Here is a 20154-nt window from a genome sequence, read left to right as displayed (position 1 = left end):
ATATCATCACTGTCACAACATCAATAACTAAGACAAATGACAAAGTAATAACAGGCGAACTCCTTTAAGAATCACACTCAAATTCTTTAGCTATGAAAAGAGTAATATTTGAACAGCAGGTGTGGCTCAGGGTAAATGATTAGGGTTACCAGTGAGATTTTAATCGGCTCATAAATATTTGTTTTTTTTCCCCCCAAGGCTGAAGAAAGGCCTTCATGTATTCTGTAAAAAAAATAGGCAAGCAGAGATTAACGAATCTTGGCAAAGCATTCAGATACCAAATTTAAGAACAAAACTGGACTTTTGGGATTTTAAGATGTTTCCGGATATATTAAAGTGCAGATGTCCACTTTTTAAAGACAGGAATGTCACAACACTGTGCTGAATTTCCCTTGTTGTGGGGGAAGTGGGGGTTAGATGTTTGGCTGAAGAAACAAAGGAACTGGCCAGTGAGACCTCCTTTTCACAGCACTGTTATTTTATTTGCAGGAGACTGAATTACCCTTTTGTAAACAGGAAAACATGACTGTAAAGAAAGAACCTGACAACTAAATAGAAAAAAAGTTTATTGATAGAGGCCATTCATAAGAAGTTATACTAACAACTTTCAGGATTCAAGATCTCCTTAAATGGCTATCCAAAGGACCGAACTTCAGAGTGGCTTATCAGGCAAAATCTTTATATCACTAAATAATTCACAGCAATGCATTAAAACACTAAACTTGAGCACAAATGTTCATTGAAAAACTTAAAGGACAAATCACTGTAAAAAGTGTTTTTTTTTAAGTTCTAATAGAATTCCAAAATTCTGGGATGGAAGAACATTAGGGAGGCACAATGTGAGTAAGTGAAAGCACATTTTCCTCCACCTTAAGAACAGATTTGTAATCGGAGTCTATAAACGCAGAGTCACTCATGTCACAAGAAACTAATCCACTAATCAAGGCACTGGAAGTAAGGAAAAGTATTTTAAATTTTACTCAAATTTCCAAGAAAATGCTAAAAGACAAAGCAGTAATTTTACAGTAAATGTACTATAAAACTGGTTTACATATGAAGACAGATTAGAACAAAAAATACATCTTATGTTGTTAAATGGAACAAGCACAGCAGAAAAGTATCAGCAGTTTAGTTGAGCTGTGCCTGTGTGGTGCCCACTCACAAACCTGCAATAAACACAGTCCCAAGACAGCAATTCATGATGATTTACCTGACGACAATTGTTAGAGACAGTCCCTCACAGCTACTGCATTCATTGCAATAAATATTTAATGTAGAGTACTCTTTCACTGAATAACAAAAGGAAAAGATGAAAGTATACAGAAGGAGACACAGATATTTCGGTTTATCCTCTGAAGATGCCCCTTCATGACATCCTGGACTGATGCAGTAACTAAGAGAGCAAATTAAACCAAAAAGAGGATCAAGGTGTAGTAAAAGAGTTTACTTTCAACACAACTTCCTGCGATTCCTTCTCCTGCTCATCCCATGCAGACAACACCAGTGACATTTTGAACTTAATCAGAAATGTATATTTGATAATAAGGAACAAATTAAATGTTTATTCCATGCTGAAAAGAGAAGAAAAGAAACACAACATTTCAGCTGTGTCATACCCGAAGAAGGCTCCACAGCCGAAACGTTGTGTTTCTTTTCATCTCTTTTCAACATGGAATAAACCTTTACTTGTTCCTTTGCAGCCTACGCATGCTGAAATATTTGATAATACTGACATGACTTAAAATCTTTTGCTTGTTTTAGTTATACAATACACCTGCTAGTAGTAAGCAAAGAAAAACAGGGTTTTAAGTACACAGAACTTAAATTCTTTACAAAACGATATGATTTTAGGGTGTAGAAACCATGTGTTGTAAGACCATTTCTCAAATGCACACTTACCATCACAATTACCTGCATTGTTCAGATCCCTTTATTATAAGTGAGTTTCTGTATTTTTTCTATTACTTATTAATCCATTGCTGATAACAACCAATCACACACAGGCATACTGCAAAAACCGTGAGAACCCAGACAATGAACTATGCACAATATATTTAGCACAAGACTTAAAAGTTAAACTGGTAAAAAATTAACTAAATTCACTACACTGTTTCCTAACAAAGATCATTTTAATCTTCACAATGTGATTCAAGATTGACATCCAAATGGCATGATAGTGTAAATTTTCATGTGTACACATTGTGTTGATGGGGAAAAAAAGTCTAGCTGTTCCAAGACCCCAAGAAATAAGTAAAAATGAATAACTGCACCCAATCATGTAATACACTTGTTAATGTAAAAACATAGTATGTTATTAAGAGTGCATCACAGAACTATTAAAGCATACCACACAACACAATTTCTTGAAATTTGAAATTCCCAAGTGGTAGAATTCCATGAGGCAACTGTTAAATCCTACTTTAGGTCTACTTAACCCATCAAAGAACTCTAATCCTGCCATGACAACTCAATCTTCTTTTTATTTCTGAAAGTTAGAAGTGGCAATAACATCTACACAGAACTCTCTGTAGGTGGTTTCAAAACCAAGTGCGATATACTGCGATCAGCAATTAACACTACAAAATGTGCTGCCTCACTGCCAGATCAGAGCAGTTGTATCTGCGCAGTACAGTTTAGGCCAAAAGCATGTTTTTAAAGGAACAAAAGTTGCACTGTGATTTTTCACTTCAATGCCAGGACAACAGTGCTCCCAAGAATACAATTCTCCATGCATTTAGCTAAGCACTAATCTGAACTCTAACCAGGCCAGCCACACTTGTCAGTTAATTTGTACTGAAAACACATCATAACCGCCAAAAGGTCAGCAGGGTGCAAAACAAAACTCTGAATGGTACAAATCCCCCAGTATTAACTGCTTGCTTGTTAGTAAAATCTTTGCTGGGCTTGTTTTTGAGGAAGCAACACTATTTTATGGAGTATTCCCCAACCTGTACTAGGCAGGAATGCTTTCATTGATAGAAAGTTTAGGCCTTTCTGTTCTGTCACTCTGTTTAGTATAACTACACTTTATGTCCTCAATTTCTTTTTTTCAGATTTCTTCATTTTTACAATGAAAATTTGCTACCGGGGGTGGAGATCCTCCAGTCAAGTGTATTAAAGGAAATTCAAAATCACAGGAGGAAGAAAAATGGTCATGTTTAGAGCTTTGAGCTCTACAATTCCCTGCACTACCAAATGTAAAACCCCATTCCTCTTTCAAAGCACGAGAAAATGAACAGAATATTAGATTAACACACAGTAAAATCACTCGAAGTTGTTGGGTTGCCTTTTACTGACGAGCCTCTTTACACCCAAGAGGTCTTTTGACAAGCTACAAAAAACCAACCGGCCTCTGAAAGATCTGCTTATATGGCAAGAATAGAAATAGCAGCGATATGAAATAGGCCTTCTGAGTACAAGCAAGAAGACTAGAGGGGGCAGGAAGTCTGATCTTAAATCAGACGCTGCTTTTTCAGTACTCAGGGTATGGGACCTTTCTAACTACAGCGGCATTTGTCATCATGGCCTATTCTTAGTGGTCACAGATCCAACACAAAGAATTCTTTAGGCCACCTCAATACAAAAAAAAATGACTTTACTATGTTTGAGATCATAAAAAAATCAATTACAAAGCATTTCCACGTAATTGCAGAACATTATAAAAGCTGCAGCATTACATAAACGAATATTCAATCTGTAAAATATTAAAGAAATATACTTTATTACACATATGCATTAGAGCTTGTATTTCTAGCAAAATTATGTTACCGTCCTTTTTGCCTCGTTCAATCGAAGCGTTTTCTTTTGAAGTGTTCTTTTTTTATTTTAGACTATTAGCCAGAAAAATAGAGCTTCCAGTTCATGCTGGTCCCATGCAAACACAAAGACAGGCACTGAGATTACTTAAATCAAAAGTAAATGCTTTACTCTCAAGACCAAACATTCATTGTTTTTACTTTTCATCTTTAACTGGAGAAGGCCAAGTTGGCTGGCAGAAAGCGAAGCAAAATAGCTTCATGCCAAGCAAAATTATATGTGATCAACCAGTTACTAATCATTTGCAGAGCAAAAAAAGAAAATGGATTCAATTTTTTTTGTAATTAAACGAGTACCAACATGCATCTAAAACAAACAGGTTCTACCAAGTTCTCCTAAGACCAAGCTTTCATTTTTTGAGAAGCATTCATTCATTCAGCAGAATCCCAACTTAACAGCTGACATAAAACAGTCACAAAAATACCTGACAGCCAAAGAAACGGATGGGATATAGGTTAAAGTGCACTGCTCATACTTCAATATCACCTCCTCTGTCAGTACTGGAAGTAGCTCATTAGAGTTCTTCCAAAGAATAGTTTATGCAAAAAAAAAAGTTGCGATACATTCCACCAGTAATTTTCAATCACATATGGTGAAAGTAAAAAAAAAAGAAAAGGTGCTGTTAACCAGGGATCTATCATAACTAGATACAGTTTGTTTTAGTTGAAAGACAGAAAAAACAGTTTGCTGAAATTTTAATATGCTGCCAGAAGATAAGCAATTCCAATTACAGGCTAGCACCTGGCCAGAATCAGAGATTACAGAATTTTGAATCTTATTTCCTGTGACTAATACAGCATGTTTCACAACCCATTCCAAGCACAAATCTCTCTGCCAAACAGCATAAGAACTAGGGAAAAAACATCAGTTTCATTTAGCTGTCCACTGCCTCACAGATGGGCAAGGGCACCTCAGAAGACGATCTTCAAGTATTTTACCAGAACTATTCGTAAGAACTATACTTCAACAAACTTACAGTCACAATCCTCAACAAACTCGACAACTGAGCAGTAGGTCTTGATTGTGTTAGGAGATACCAGGTCCGGTTGTGTGAAACTCACTGTGGCATGAATGCGGTCTGGTTTGTTAAACAGTGTGCTTGCTTATTTAAAAAGGTGGGAGACAACTATGACACAAGTCTTTTACAAATTCCTTACAAAAGAATTTAATCAATAATTGAGGTTTTCTAAACTTTCAGCACTGTACACTGCAAGCTTTGTATAGATACTGGGCCAAACTAACCAACACTTCCATTGAAAAAGACAGGATTATGACATGGAATGTTTCTACCAGTTATTTTGTTTTTGTGCAACATCACCAAATATAATAAAGATAAAAACCCTCTTTAACTTACTACATTTACTAAAGTTTCACACATGATCTTACATATTGTATGCTTGTCTGAGATGACGCTTTCACATTTCTCTTAAATATTATTTGGAAAATGGACAAAGTTCACTTTTCTCCCATTTAGAAAAAGAAAACCTTAAGCACAGCTCAGAAACAAATGTCATACCTAACCTTGTTGTTAAACAAAAGCCTTTCACAGATTGCAATCAATGTTCACTTTGAAAGAAAATGATACAGTAGGAGCAGAAGCTAATCCTGGTTTATGGGCATGGCCCTTTGATGCCTTAGGGAGGGTATTTCAGTATTTCATCTGTTGCTGTTCTTGGCTCGTCTTAGAATTGAGCCATTGGTTTCTTCACCTCATTTACCATTTTAATGCCGGAGCACATTTCCACCTGAAAAACAGTGCAAAAAAAGTGCACTTGCAGATCATTAGCAATTATTTTGTACTTAAATTAAAAACCAATTTTAAATACAAATACGCCTTAAAATTAAAATTCTTTGCATATTTACAAAACATTCCACTCAAATGATGGTAACGAGCCTACAGAACAAAAACCTTCCTTTTGTTTACAAAAGAAAACAACTGTATGATAGCACGTTCTGTAGCACTAGGCAGAATCAATTTCACATGTTAATATGATCTCTTTCCACTCTTTGAAGTGAAAAACTGGAAACAGGGAAACAGGAGGACTATCACAACGTGCCCTTGTTCCACCTAGCACCATTGTTTTCACTTGGAACTATGGTGGCAGACAGCACACTCTCTTTCTTCAGGCTAGAAACTTGGTACTGTTTACTCTAAATTTAGCAGATGTTTTGTGCCAGAAAGCCATAGAAGCCATTGTCTGAACATCAAAGCTTTGGCCCAAGTCAGCCTAAAGCATCCTGATGAAAATCTGCTGCAGATGGAATCTGTGTCATCACTTTGTATCTATCCGTTCTCTGCCATTAAAGAGAGTTTTGAGTTTGTCGAGTCTGCTTTTCCTTCTTTTCGTGTCACCTTAAGTAGCCCATTCAGATGACAGCCCATTTTGGGAGACAATTAAGTAGAAGGAGCTCCTGGTCTGAATGGATTTTTAAAAAATCTTTGTTTTTGTCCAAAATTTACATTTTTCCTACCTTGTAGCTCTGACGTTTCAGATCAATTTACTGAATCTGATAAGGTTATCAAAAGGGAACACACATCTCATTTGCCCCCTGTGTAAAATAACATGATTTGACATTTTATTTATGCAATTGCCAAATTGATCAAAAACCTTAAATTACCAACTAAAGTTGTTTAAAGCAAAGTTACTAGTTCAAACCTACAAACCATTTTTTGTTTTTTCCTTTTCTGAAACCTTCCTATGTGACCTTGGTTAATAACCTTCACAAGATGTCTCTTTTCGCTTTGAAAAAGCACCGCTATCCAAGAGCTTTAGCCAGAATCCTTAACCACTTGGCAGGTGACTAGAAGAATCCAGCAGTGCCAAGAAAAGAAAAACAATTTCCAATTAAGAAGGATACGACAGAAACTGGAAGTATTTTCACTAAATGCCTTGGCCCATGTATCTGGTATTTTGGTCATTTTCTGCTATATTAGAAAAATAGGGTCGATGAGAATTAACATGTTTTACATGCAGTGCAATAAATCAAGAATTCTCCATTCCCCTCATCCAGAGCTACAAGATATTCTAGTTTCAGCATTTGCTTACTTTGTTCAACCAATTTTCTAAAATCAAATTTAATTCTTTCCCACTGGTCAAGGAGTTGTATGAGATTTATAATACATCAAAGACTCTAAAGCCTCAAGAACCAGAATTGAAAACATCCTAGTTGTTAGATGTTCTGCTTTCATAATATTATGCATGTTACCTCATTATCTGTCTGTTCCTGTACTTTAAACTTTCCTCAGGATGCTCTGTCCAGGAAGGAATTTAAATACACTATGGCCGATCACAGCTTTCAATTTGAAGCTTAACTCCAAAAACTGCATCACACGACAGGGCTTTTACGAGGCAAAAGTCATTAAATCACTCAAAATCGTATTAAAAATGCTTGGTACTTATGTTCTCCACAAAATTCACCACGTAACTGCAGGAAGCTGTTCCAAGTCACCTGTCTAAAATGGAATCAGCCAGTTCCATTTTTCCTTCTGCAAGCAGACAGATCAGCCAGAGGTAGGCTCAAGCATCCCGATTTACAAAAAGTAAGACTGATGCTCTGAAAGGACAGGAAGCATGGCCCAAGGGGTGTCATTAACAGACACATGGCAGATGCCACCAGGACTTAAAATTCCAAAATGAGAATAATTAGTCCTTTTCTCCCTTCAGCACCTTTCTTATTGCCCTCCCACAGTGATGTTGTCACCCTCTTTCTTGCTCAAAATGAATATTACCCAGAGTCTGAAATCAAACAAGAACAGAACATTTTCTCAATGGCGAAAATTAAACAGTTCTGAATACCGCGAAGGAGATAAGGCTTGCTCACCTCAGACTTCGTGGTGTTATTTTTCCCCTTTTTCTTTTATGGGCAAATTAATGTTATATTACCTCACAATTGGTTTTAATATATGACATCTTAGGCTCTTAAAGTACTGTATATGCTTTTTTTTTTATCCAGCCCATAATCGTCCATAAGTCACTGAATTGGTGAGCACAATGACAACAACCAACCGCAACTTCTGAAACTTTTTACATTTAGAAGTGTAATTAATAACCAAACTTTCTTCAGTGGTCTATTTTACTAAGCAACAAACTATTCACTTCTCATATTTTCCATACTTTGCCTATAGATCGTGATCATTTTTTATAAATAAAAAAAGAATAAAACCCTACTGAGTGTTCACTTCATAAAAACAAAATGAATCATAAAATGGACGACTTCCAAATTATGCATAGTGAAATATCCAGTTTAGCCCAACAGTAAACTTTTTGTATTTGTGGCCCTAATGTGTTCAGCTTTGGAGCCACAACTACCACTCTTGGTTAGAAAATAAATTCAGTGCTTCAAGGTCCTTTGAAACTTGTCCACAGTATTCACACATAATTTCATGTTCGGTTTGCATGCAAATAAGGGGTTAAAGGGCAAGATGCACACAGGATGGGACAGAACGCATCTTCTGAAATTAATTTTGAAGGCCTACCTCTTCTCTACTCTTCGGACCTGTACTCACAAATGTTTGGGGGATAGGGGGGACAACTGTTTGGTTAAAATTATTAACTGAATTCCATGCCAAAAGATCTGTGCAAAATATATTTCCAAATTGGAAAACATGTCATCGAAAGATATTTTGAAAAACATCATGCAGTTCAGCAATGGAAACCTTTCGCAGTTACAACTCCTGATTTTCCCAGTGTAAGCTGAACACAGCATATTAGCAGGCAGCAGGGACTATGAACTTGGTGTTGGGTGTGTGATTTTACATGATCAGACCATTACTCACAGAATGAATCACCACAGCTTTGATATTCTGACATTCAACCAGCAGCACTCCACATGGACAAGTGGTAAAAAAAAAAGGTTTATTCCTGTTGAATCCTTTTAACCGGGCACACCACCGTGATGAAGAGTTTATTTTAAAAAAAATCAAGCTGCCACATGTTAACACTGATCTACTGTGCATTGCAAAAATTCTTTCCAATACATTATGTCAAACATGGGCTTCATCTGTACTGGGTAGTGATACTAAAATAAATTTAATGGGCGTTCATTAATTTTACTGCCAATTATTACCAAAGGACAGCATTCCCTCCGTTTTATGTGGTTAGGCTCATCTGTTTTCAATATACATAGCAAGCAGAGAAATCGACACCCTTGTCAAACGCTTGTAACAATTTTTTTTTACAACTGTTGCCGTCAGACAGAATGCAGATGCCATATTAGGGCTGTGACAGCAGAGGCTGTGAATGCTTTCCTTTTAAACATTAAGCTTTGGTTTGCGAGAGAAGTGATCTTACCAGGTATTTCTATTTGCAGAAAGGTGAAGGCCCATACATCACCCACTCTGGGTGGTCTTGACAAAGCGGGTGATGAGTAATGCGAAATAAAAAATAGGTAGTTGCCGCATTTATCAACAAAGGAATAAAATTCGGGATTTTGTGGTGAAATGTTCAATTACCATGGTTATTTAAAACCACAATCTCAAGATGGGACTATTTTGTGCCCCAAAATGCAGAGAAGGTAGATACAGTAGGTTACCAGATTCCTGTTATGGGGCTACCCCTTGTATACTGTTCCTTACCTAAAGCCCACTTTTGTATGCTACTCATCCATAACTTCACTCAATTATGAAGTCTGGAGCAACGCTGACTGAAACTCAGCCTGTTAAACATTGACACTCATGTTTCTGTTGTGCTCCTAACAAACCTCTTAAGCACCACAGCCTTCAAATTTCCACAGGTCTTTAGATCAGATTACACACCTGTTTGAACTCCAGTAAACCTCAAGCTGTGCTCTGTAAATACATGCTTCCAGGGCTGAGATCATACCTTTCAGCGCTTAACAATAGGCCCTACCTGCCTTTTTTTCACATCAGGATAATTTATAACAGCTGGCCACTCTCAAGAGATGACAAGGGTCTTTGATGCCTGGTTTGGGAAAATCTGTGGAGGACCCCAGGCCCCCTGCTGTAGTCAAGGGACACATACTGCTTGCACCCATGTTTCTAATCAGGGTTGTGGTCAATTGACTTTTCTGCCCTTTCCCATAGTGCATTTTTTCCATCCTGTAGCCAGAATACCACAATGTTCACACAAGCTGCTGTGGCAGATTTCTAGTTCCCATCACACAGTTTATGACTATTGTTAAGCATTCACACCCACTAATATGTCCCAGGAGACCGCAAAGAATTTTTCTCTTCCATGAAACGAGTTCTCTTCCCAGGAGCGTGTGGTTTAATAAACATTTCTTAGGGCAGGGCGTCATCACACAGAATTTTAAATGTTTTGTATTTATGATAAAAAAAACATGGAAGCTTGAGGGAGTGAGGATGTCAAGTCATCTTAACAGAGGTGTCCCCTTTAAGATCTAATACAGTTTTATGGATTTGTGTGGAACAATTGAGTTTGAACAAAGAACAGTACTTGTCACCTTTGTAGAATATAAGCCCTTTTTGCATGTGTTGAAACTTTACAGTAAAAGGGCAGAACTCACTCGGTGGCTTTGTAGCCAGCTCTTCAAACAGAGAAGGAAGCTGAAAGCTCGAAGCCGATTATCCTCAACCCCCTACCAACTGAAGCTATTAACACTTAACAGTTACATAGCAGGGATGCAAGATTCCCATCTTGGATTCCCAGTATTACAAAACCATCTCTCAGGGGTATGTTTTTAAAAGCATGTGTCAATAAGATCTTGTATGGGCAAATGCCAAACCAGAAGAAAACATTCTGTGGAGCTCAGAAACGAGGCATTATCCAATAATTTAAGGGCATCAAGTCTATTACAGATTGCTTTTAAATTTCATAAAGACTTATTTTTAATTAGGCCTTTTAAGTTGGGCTTTTAAGAAACTGATGATTTCTTACAGATCTTCTTTCAACACTCACATTACAGCACAATGCAGCTTATATATGGAGTAATTCCATCACTGCCTTACAGATGAAAAACAGCCCCTAGTTCCTCCACAGAATGGAATTCATTTTGTGTAAATTCAGCTATCGCAAATGCCTTACACGGACACCAGCCTCTGCTCGGTTCAACAAACCCTGCTTGGCTGGACACCACGCTGCAGGAATGAAAAACAGCTTAATAAATACACGTCTAGTTTTGAAAACTGAAACTACATCACGAAAGCCATGAAATATAGGCCAACCGTGTGCAGAGGATGACACACGGGGGGGAAAAAAAGTGCAGAAAAACTTGGCCCTGTAAAACAACCAGAAAACATCAATCAAATATGTGCTAGGTACAGAATCTGAATATCCACTGGTAAAGTACGTCACTCTGTAATCATGCCATCGTAGCTTGAAGGCAGATTGAGGTTTTCAAAGCCCAGGGCCTCGTACTTTTATCAAGTTGTCTACAGGACAGGATGTCCTCTCAAAATGCTGAGGTGTTGTGTGGTTAGATATAATGAACATGTTGGGAGAGACCTAAGTAATTCCTTAGGTTCCCAGATTCCTTTCATGAACAGTCATGTGTGCAGGAATTCCTGCTGTACAACTACAACAATTTATAGCTCTCAGCCATTTCAGCAAAGGCCTTCATTCCAGCCTGGATTCCTTAAAATGTAAGAAAGCGCAGGCAAAAACGTGCTGCTCCAGGAACAAATCAGTCATTGTTAGAAGTCACCTCCAGAGGACGTTTCTGTTTTACAGATGATCCACATCTCAGGGTTTCATAAACATCTCCTTTAAAAAGCCACATCTGTCTTTTTCTTATTGCAGATCTATAACATGAGTCATCCGAAATACAGGAAGCTTCCGAAACCCGGAAGGGAGGCAGCACAAACTTCATTACAACATGGGAAATACTCCAGTTTTCCTCCTCCCTACCCCACTAAAGTGTATAATACTGCTGGGGGACTTCTACAAGGCATAGGATCTGGTGGACATCCAGGACAGCACAGTCCAGGCACATACTTTCATGACTCTCTAAAACGGATGTGCATAACAAAAATGTGCATAGGATGAGTGGAAAAAATGGACACCGAAGAAATCATGCCCAGTTACTGTGTATTAAAAAAATTACTGGATTGCTGGCGTTTTCTTAATTCCAATTCTTACAAAATAAAATGAACTGAAGCCACCAAAATGCTGTTATTAAGTTCACAGAATCCAGGAGTTTCAACTAATTAAAGGTCTATCCTTTTCTAAGAGCTTTGTTGTGTTTTTCCTAAGAATGATTTATGAGATGGTGCAGCACAAAAGTTTGCAAGGTCATACAGATAGTTTTCCAGTTTTTGTTATCTACTCATTTTCCACAAAACTAAAAAAAAGCCCAGCTTTGACAAAATAAATGATGACAGATGAAATCCACAAACCTTCCGTTAATTAAGCTAAGCAGATAAATCCATCCCGCTGTTTCCCAAACCTTAATTCAAATCTATTTCTCGTTTCCTGGTTCACGACGTAGTCTTGAGTCGTCCCAGACAGCGCAACTTTGGGTTGGTCACATTGTTGAGGGTCGGCAATTTTAACCCCACATCTGTTCACATGTAAACTTAAAAATAAAGAGTTGTAAATCTTTCCAACTCATCTCTCTCCCCCACTCCCCTCACATCCCAAGACATTCTGGATTACATTATGTCTGTATCTGCAGGTCAGGACATGTCTGCTTCCTACTAAAATGATCCCTAGTAGGAAGCACTGTGGTTCATAGATAAAGGAGATCAAAATCAAGTATAAAAACATAAAAACAAAAGCTTAGGCCTCAAGTTAGTGTTAGGCTGTTACCCCCCTAAAACAGATGTAGGCCTCGCTCACAAATAAGGACTTTTCCAAGCTTTGTTTCCTAGTTGAACGTCCACACTTCCTGTCTCCTGGTGTCTAAACTGGCCCGAAAGACCTTCTGTACCTCATTCAAAACAACCCGGAAAACTCCAATCGGGAATTAATTTTTAAAAAGGGGTTTCTATCCATAAATATTTTGCCCAGAATGAACTGTGATGCACGCCTGTGGTTATCAACATGAAATCTGAAGAAATCCTTTCAAAACATATCTCAGATTGAAAATTAAATAAGGCTACGAAACTAGCTGATAATAAACTTGTTTGCTTTTCAGTTTTCTGATACATTTGGGAATTTAACCTGCATGCTGCCATTAAATAGGATAGAAGACAACCTTTGTCTTATACATGATACTAAACTCAGCTGAAATGCATCCCTGCAAAACTCATCACTGAGCAACATCTTTAGAGCCGTAAAGCTTGTTCTAGATCCATGAGGGGCAAATGAAGACTAGCTGATGAAACGCCTCGATTAAGCCAGTCTTTACCCCAGGATTTCACGGTTGCTTTTCCCGGGTGTGGCAGCTTCTGCCGAGAAAGTAAAGCTGTTCTTCGACACAGAAAAAAAAAAATCAAACAGCTTTCTTCTGATTCAGCAAAGCACAGCAGGTACATACAGTAAGCACTGCAAGCTGCACAGGTGGACACATTTTGAGTATTAAAGTGTAACTTGGATATACATTATGGAATACGAAGAACTACTTTATATAATATCTACCTGAAGAGTGTGCATCACATACGCTTATTAGAAGTACAGATTAGGCCTTTTGCAAAGCGAACCATAGACATAAGGGTTTTACACCAACTGCATCAGATTATTAAAAGATCAAACACCGACACCTTTAATTCTATTCGCACACATGCATGTCCCCCTTAATGCTGCACAATCAGTGATTTACCCCAAATTACAGTGATCTTTTCACACCTCCTACATCACCTCCTATTCATTTCCAAGGAAGCTTTTTGATGTCACCGTCGAAGCAAAAGCGCAGTGGTGGGGTGGGAGTGGGGGGTTGTCGGCGAATTCTCTTCAAACCGACAAGTTCACTTCCCTTCGGGGGGTCTGAGGCGGGCGAGGGGGCGCGCGAGGACGCGTCGTTGTGACTCTGCTCCATTGTGGCCCGAGAGCTGCTGACTGGGGCAGACTGGCTGCTGCAATATTCTTTCCCCACTCCCCGCGTCACCTCCTCCACAATATCAATTTGCTTAGGAAGCAGAAATTCAATGACTCGCGTAATGCGAACAATTTAATCAGTGAACTCATGCCTGCAGAGCATTAACAGAAAACGAGCACAAGCAATCCCACATGCGGCACCCAACCCCTGTTGTTTTAGCCCTGCGATCTTCTCTTGCGCACCTTGTCATACCACTGTAACAGGAATAGAGCGGTAACACAAACAGATGGCTTGAGTAACCTCGATTGCTTACTAGGCCTGTACACCAGCGTCACAAAGACACACTCATCACAATCCTGCGAGCATGACATTGAAACACTAAAATTCAAACACTCATGGGAGGGACATCCTTGGTGACAGTTTTTTTATTTCTAAAAAAAAAAACCCTCTCAGAGATATAATAGGATAAGCACGTGAACATTCTCCCAGAGAGCTACTGTATGATGTGAACATCAGCTCTGTTTTTACGCCAAAGGTTGATTTCACTTGAATGTCATGGTGGTGTCGAACACCACCAAATATAGACAGCTATATATAAAAATGGAACCTAAAATATCATCATTATAATCAACAACAAGACATAAGAATGAGGACACTGGTGTTCCAATAGACACCAGATCTAGATGCTACCATTAATCAAAAGTCATAAGATTACACAATGATTAAAAAAAAAACATTGGTAAGCAACATTCCACTTCTTAGCTTTAAACTATTAAACATTTTAAGGTCTTCGCAGAGAAAAATCTCACTTACTGGATTCAATAATTCTTCTAATTGAAGTAACTGAACTACTTAACATTCAAGACATTACTTTCAGCATTGTACAAAAAAAATCATAAATAGCAGTCATGACAATTTAGCAAAACAATCTAAAATTGAGGCTAAACTGCTGGCTACAATGGTTGATGGAGGACAATTCTTTACCAACTGCACACTAGGGACCCATAGACCGACTGTTCCATAGCAGATAGTTTAGGCTACAAAAGGCACATGGACTTTTCATAAAACACAAAGCAGTAGACAAAAACACAAGCATAATACACATTGCATATTTATAATATGCATAACCGAACAATGCCGCAAGACGAAAATGACAAAGTGACTCAAATAAAACCAGGAGTAGAACTTAAGTAATATATTTAAAGCTAAAATGAAAATATGGGGTTATTAAGCTAGATATTGAAACCTCAGAATTTGGAGAGCCTAACGCTGTTGAGCATTGAGCTCCACAAACTTGTGAAGCTGCACAAGAGAAAGATCCAACAGCCATTGTGTGGATATTGGTCTTTGGCAGAGTAAGGAAGCCTGAATCAGCAGATCTTGGATTAGGAGCTGAACTTTACTCCAGCAATAAACCCTTAAAATAATCTGGATATAAACTGTTTGGTGTGCCTTGCGTGAGAATAAAAAAACATAAGGTTCTAAATTTGACAGGGATCAAGTGCATTTTCAAAAGGACAAGAGTTATATGTCGCTGCAGAGCAGCACATAACTTTAAAATCCATAAAATAAAAAAGACAACTGTGCAACCATGTTACATATAACCACAACATCAAATAACAGTTATACTTACACAGAGCACTGTACTCACATGGCACATCACAGTATAGCATCAACCAACCACTGTGGGCTGCACTTAACCCACATTTTACAATGGTCTTAACCAATACCAGCTGTTTAGAATAATAGCCCATGCAGGAAAGAATTACTCTGTACCGCAGAACAAAACATTCCCAAGAACAAATTACACTTTAAAGTCAGGGAAAACTAATGCAGTTATATGATATAAAATGGAGATCTACCAATAGAGCTGCAGTGGTAATTAAACGTATTTAGGTACAGCAATATTCTAATAACATCCCAACAAGAATAAAAATGACTTATTTTTAAATGGTTTAAACAAATGAACTTGTAAGCCCTTTTAGCAATGGGTCAAACCTTTGAAGAACAATACTGCAAACATACCATCTGGACAACATTAAGTTTTGGACTGTAATTTGTCAAATGTTTTAGGAGGGTGGTATTAATATTACTACCTTCTATCTGTGTGATACCATTACAAAGGCCCATGACAAGCATAAGAAGATCATTTAATAAAGCGAAATGTTGTGACTTTATCAGATGTATCTAGCATAAATTAGAAATCAACACATCACACTATATTAACTCTTCTGATACAGTAGTTCAAAGTAGAGAAAATCTGTTCCAGAAAGTTTTATTTTGATTTTTACTGCACAACATTGTCTCCAAAGAATACAGTGTGACTACAGCAACAAGTGAAAACAGTAACATTATGGGTCGCTAGTCAGTTTAATCATTAGGACAAACGTTGGTTAAAAAGTATCCACATTTTAAAATGCAGGCAACACGACTATGGTGCTATTACCTTTTTTTCCCATGCAGCATATATATCCATTAACAGTTGTTTTTTTCTAACGTTACTAGACAAAAACAAAGCATCACACCGTATCACAAACGTAAGACGGCTTGCTAGTTATCATGCCTGGGTGTATTGCAGGTTTCTGATTGGCTAACTACGACTAAGACCAAAAATACACCCAGCTTCATTGATGCAATTCAACACCCATTCATAACTTTGTCGATTAAAGATCACCATAAGTACCAAGTGATCAATTAAAAATGGAGTAAAAAAGTGACCTCAGTTACAACAGACTGAAAAAGACAGTCTACTGCAAATTACATATAACACCTTTGTATCCAAATACGATTTGGTAAAATAAAGCCCTGGAATGCACAAGGAATTTACCCAGTTGTCTGACTTTATATCTTAAGTATTTTCGATATAAATAAATACAAGATTTTTTAAAAATCCTGTTGCATTTCCCCCCCACACATTTCGTTGTTCCAACCAGGTGATATTGCCGTAAATAGCGTTTAGGCTTGTTTTGACTCAGTTCGCCATTTTGGTAATTTATTTAACTTATCTAATGGAAAATGTGTAAAAATACACAAATCGGTATTGAAAACACAAAACAATATTAAGTTATGGCTATCCGAATCATGGCAATGAGCTCCAAACGTCATGTTTCAACTCGCAAAAAGTAAATAATGCCTTTGCAAATCTGATTAAAACTCATTCCCCCAGGGCACGTCCAAATACCAGAGAAAACCAAATTACTGAACTATGCAGCAGCAGTCCCAGACAGTTGAGTACAGAGGATCTGGATTTGATTACTAATCTGCAATCTCTAGAAATTGGTACAAAAAAGGTATACATTACTGTTCAAAAGAACGCTAAGACTTCTAGCTCATTTATAAAATGCAAGCAAGAAAATAAAAAGAGAGTTCTAAAAATCAATTTGGAAACTGTGACACAATCCTGAGCGCTTTTTCTAAACTTCATTTTGAAATACTGTGCATGTACAGAACTGCCTTCTTCAGACAGAAATTGCATATCTAGTCAACAAAAAGGACAAATCAAACGCGAAGTTCCGGCAGATGGAAACCTTTTTAAAGGAGGCAGAAATGTTATATTTGAAAGATATTTGAAATACCAAAAAAAAAGGCAGTTAAAATATATTAGCACTCAAAAAGTGCAGAGTGGACGCGAATACAAAACTCAGCCAGAGAGAACTTTACTGAAGAGACCGGATTAATTTCACTACAACTTAGACTCAACTGGGTTATTTTAACAAACTTCGCTCATATTCAGCACCTAATACCGAAGTTTGCTACGATTAACACGTTTTAATCACTAGCGTTGAGTAAACGGTGGGAGAAAAGTGCATGGACTACGAGGCAGAAAAATATTAACTACACTGTGGTTAAATTTCATTTTACTGTTTTGTTTAATGACTCTCCTTGAGTTCTGGAGTCTGTAGGATTCACGCAGCAAAAAAAAAAGAGAGATAAACCTAGATCCGAGATCTATCCCGTCCTCAAAGAGAAATGCGCAGGATCTTTCATCTGATAAAAGCCTTGGAGAATCACTTTTTTGGCCTTAAGTGTACTTTTGAGGGACGGGGATAAAAACTGAATTTCCTTGTGTTTTTATAATACCAGTGGTCCAACTGACTGTAATTCAACTCCAAGAAACGTACCATGAGCTCTAGGGTCCTTTTGAAGCGGATCCGACAGCTTTTTGATCTTTGCACACATCTCATGGGGGTAAATTATATTTGTTAACACGTTACAATAGCATTCACTGCGCGAAATGCATGTAGCAACTTCCAAAAACAAAAACAAATCTCTCGATTCAACATTACAAATTAAAAAAAAAAATATTATCACCCAAGGGAAACACTCGACGAACAAGGCAGCTTCATCGAGATGACACTTTAAAAAAAAGTGTCGAGTCGCCTTGATTTGTTTCTGTAGTGGGAAACACGGATTTCCTGGAGATGGTGGAGGAGGTGGAACTCAAATTAAACTCATACTAAATGTTAGATCATTGATTTGCAATTCTACAGGTAATCTGATGTTCCGAAGCTCTCTAACACAGGAACACAACGGCGGTTCTTACCAAGATGAAGGGTTAGGTTAATTGTGTTGGGATACTGGATGCCAGCTAACATTGTCTGGCTTTGCCACCAGGTAGTGTCCGCCTGGTTGTTGTAGTCGGTGAGGTAGACAGCGCCGTGATATACCCTGGGGTCCCTGGCATCGCAGATATGGCAGGACTTGGTGACTCCCGTCACCCCGGTTTGCACGCAGTATTCTTCGGGTGGAGAACCGCAAGTGTTGGTGGCCACAACAGTAACATTGAAAGCTGCATTAACAAACTCCGGCATACAGCGCTGGGGACGGTTCAAGTCGTCAGTACATTCATCCATTGCACCGTTGCTGCACGTAGCCAAGCAAGTCAATATAGTTAAAACTTTAGTAAACCAATGCATTTTGAAATTCTGAGGAAAAAAAAATAGCAAAAGGCTATAAAAAATGTTAAAAGCCCGCAACTTTTCGCAGTTGCAAACTTTTCTTTTAAAAAAACTAAAAACCGAGACAACCCCTGGATTTTGTTCCTTCTCCGGCTCCTGCAATTTCCTTCCCTCCCTCTCTTCTCGCTTCCGAAGTCTGAAACTCAGAACTTGTTAGATGCGGCCAGCGCCATGGAAAAAAAAAGTTTGCAGGGAAGGGAAAAAAAAGGGGCAGCGAACAAGACTACACCCTCGTAGGCAGTGCGCAAGTCAAAAGAAACGTGGAAAAAAAATCACAACCACTTCCGCCTGGGGGTGACGCTCAGAGGGGCTACCGAGTCTTTAAAAAGACGCGAAGCCTGAGACTCGAGCGCCCCCCAACTCGAAATAATTCAGTAGGTGGGAGGTGTGCGGTTTTAGGAGTCTTAATAGTAATATTACAGACTTAAACTCGACGAAAGTTTTCAGGGCAGAAGCAGAATTCTCCCTCACCGCTGGTTAACGTCTTCAAAAACCCCATAGCGGTGGTCAGTCGGTTACAAGGGAAGAGTTTTATGTAACATTGAGCTGTCTCAATGCAGATGATATTCTTTTAATACATACGGTTACAATGACTACAGTAGAACAAATTACATTTGCAAATATACGTTAAAATATGTGTGCATCACATAAAATGTCTAAAGCAAAAATGCAATTTGTTTTGAAACTAAGTTAAAATTGTTAAAAGCATAGACTGAATCAGTTGCTAAGAAATCTCAAATGTGAAATTCACAAAGGGTCACTTGAGCCGTCAATGTAAGGTTTCATTCAGGACCTGCTGAATATTATTTTAAGTAAATGAGACAGTGAAACAAAACGTATTCCTTTAGGTACTGTATATAAATTCCTTCAGTGTTTTATTAACATGTGTAAATAGAGGCTTTAGACTGGTACCTTAATCTGATATCCTTTCATTTAAATTTTGTTAACCATGATAAGAAGGTAGACCAAATACATATATATAGGTTTTGGTCAGAACGGCCGACGTCGGAATCTTTGCTTTACAACGAAAAACCAATTTTTGGAACAATGTCCTCTCAGAAAGTGGTGGCGGCCCTTTTCTGGTCTTCCACTTAACCTTCAAGCCCCACTAATGTCTAAATTAAATGGGATATTGAAACAACTATAAAAAATATTTTTGATAACTTGATTTGTTGTTATTATTGGATCTTTTATCTAAATACATAGTCATAAATCAGACTATAAACACCAACAATAATAACTTTATTCGTCACATTTTATATAATATAATCCCACATTAAATACCCCCCACCACCACCCCGCTTTAGAAAGGTCCAAGTCAGAGTTGTCAGATCGTTCTGTACAAGAACTTACCTTACCTGATAGTATCGCTGAAGAATGAACTGAAATGTTCTCTTTAAAAAAAAAAGTTTAATGTATTTTTTCCAAAAGAATTCAGAACCGTATAAACATCAGTTGACAAGTAGTATTAACTCTTTAACTAGCT

General features: G+C 37.9%; 1 protein-coding gene across 1 annotated transcript in view; it reads right to left on the bottom strand.

Moving 5' to 3' along the window:
- Positions 1–18890, bottom strand: part of lamc1 (laminin, gamma 1) — a 75332-nt gene extending 56442 nt beyond the window's left edge. The window contains exon 1 of the mRNA XM_088598180.1: positions 18254–18890. Within this exon, the coding sequence (XP_088454306.1) occupies positions 18254–18626 (373 nt within the window). The 5' untranslated portion in view covers positions 18627–18890. The remainder of the gene's footprint in view (positions 1–18253) is intronic.
- Positions 18891–20154: the final 1264 nt, after the last annotated feature.

This window comes from Lepisosteus platostomus, chromosome 11 (assembly GCF_059453375.1).
Source record: "Lepisosteus platostomus isolate fLepPlt1 chromosome 11, fLepPlt1.hap1, whole genome shotgun sequence".
In the NCBI taxonomy this organism is placed as follows: domain Eukaryota; kingdom Metazoa; phylum Chordata; class Actinopteri; order Semionotiformes; family Lepisosteidae; genus Lepisosteus; species Lepisosteus platostomus.
This window is presented reverse-complemented; position numbering and strand designations above follow the sequence as displayed.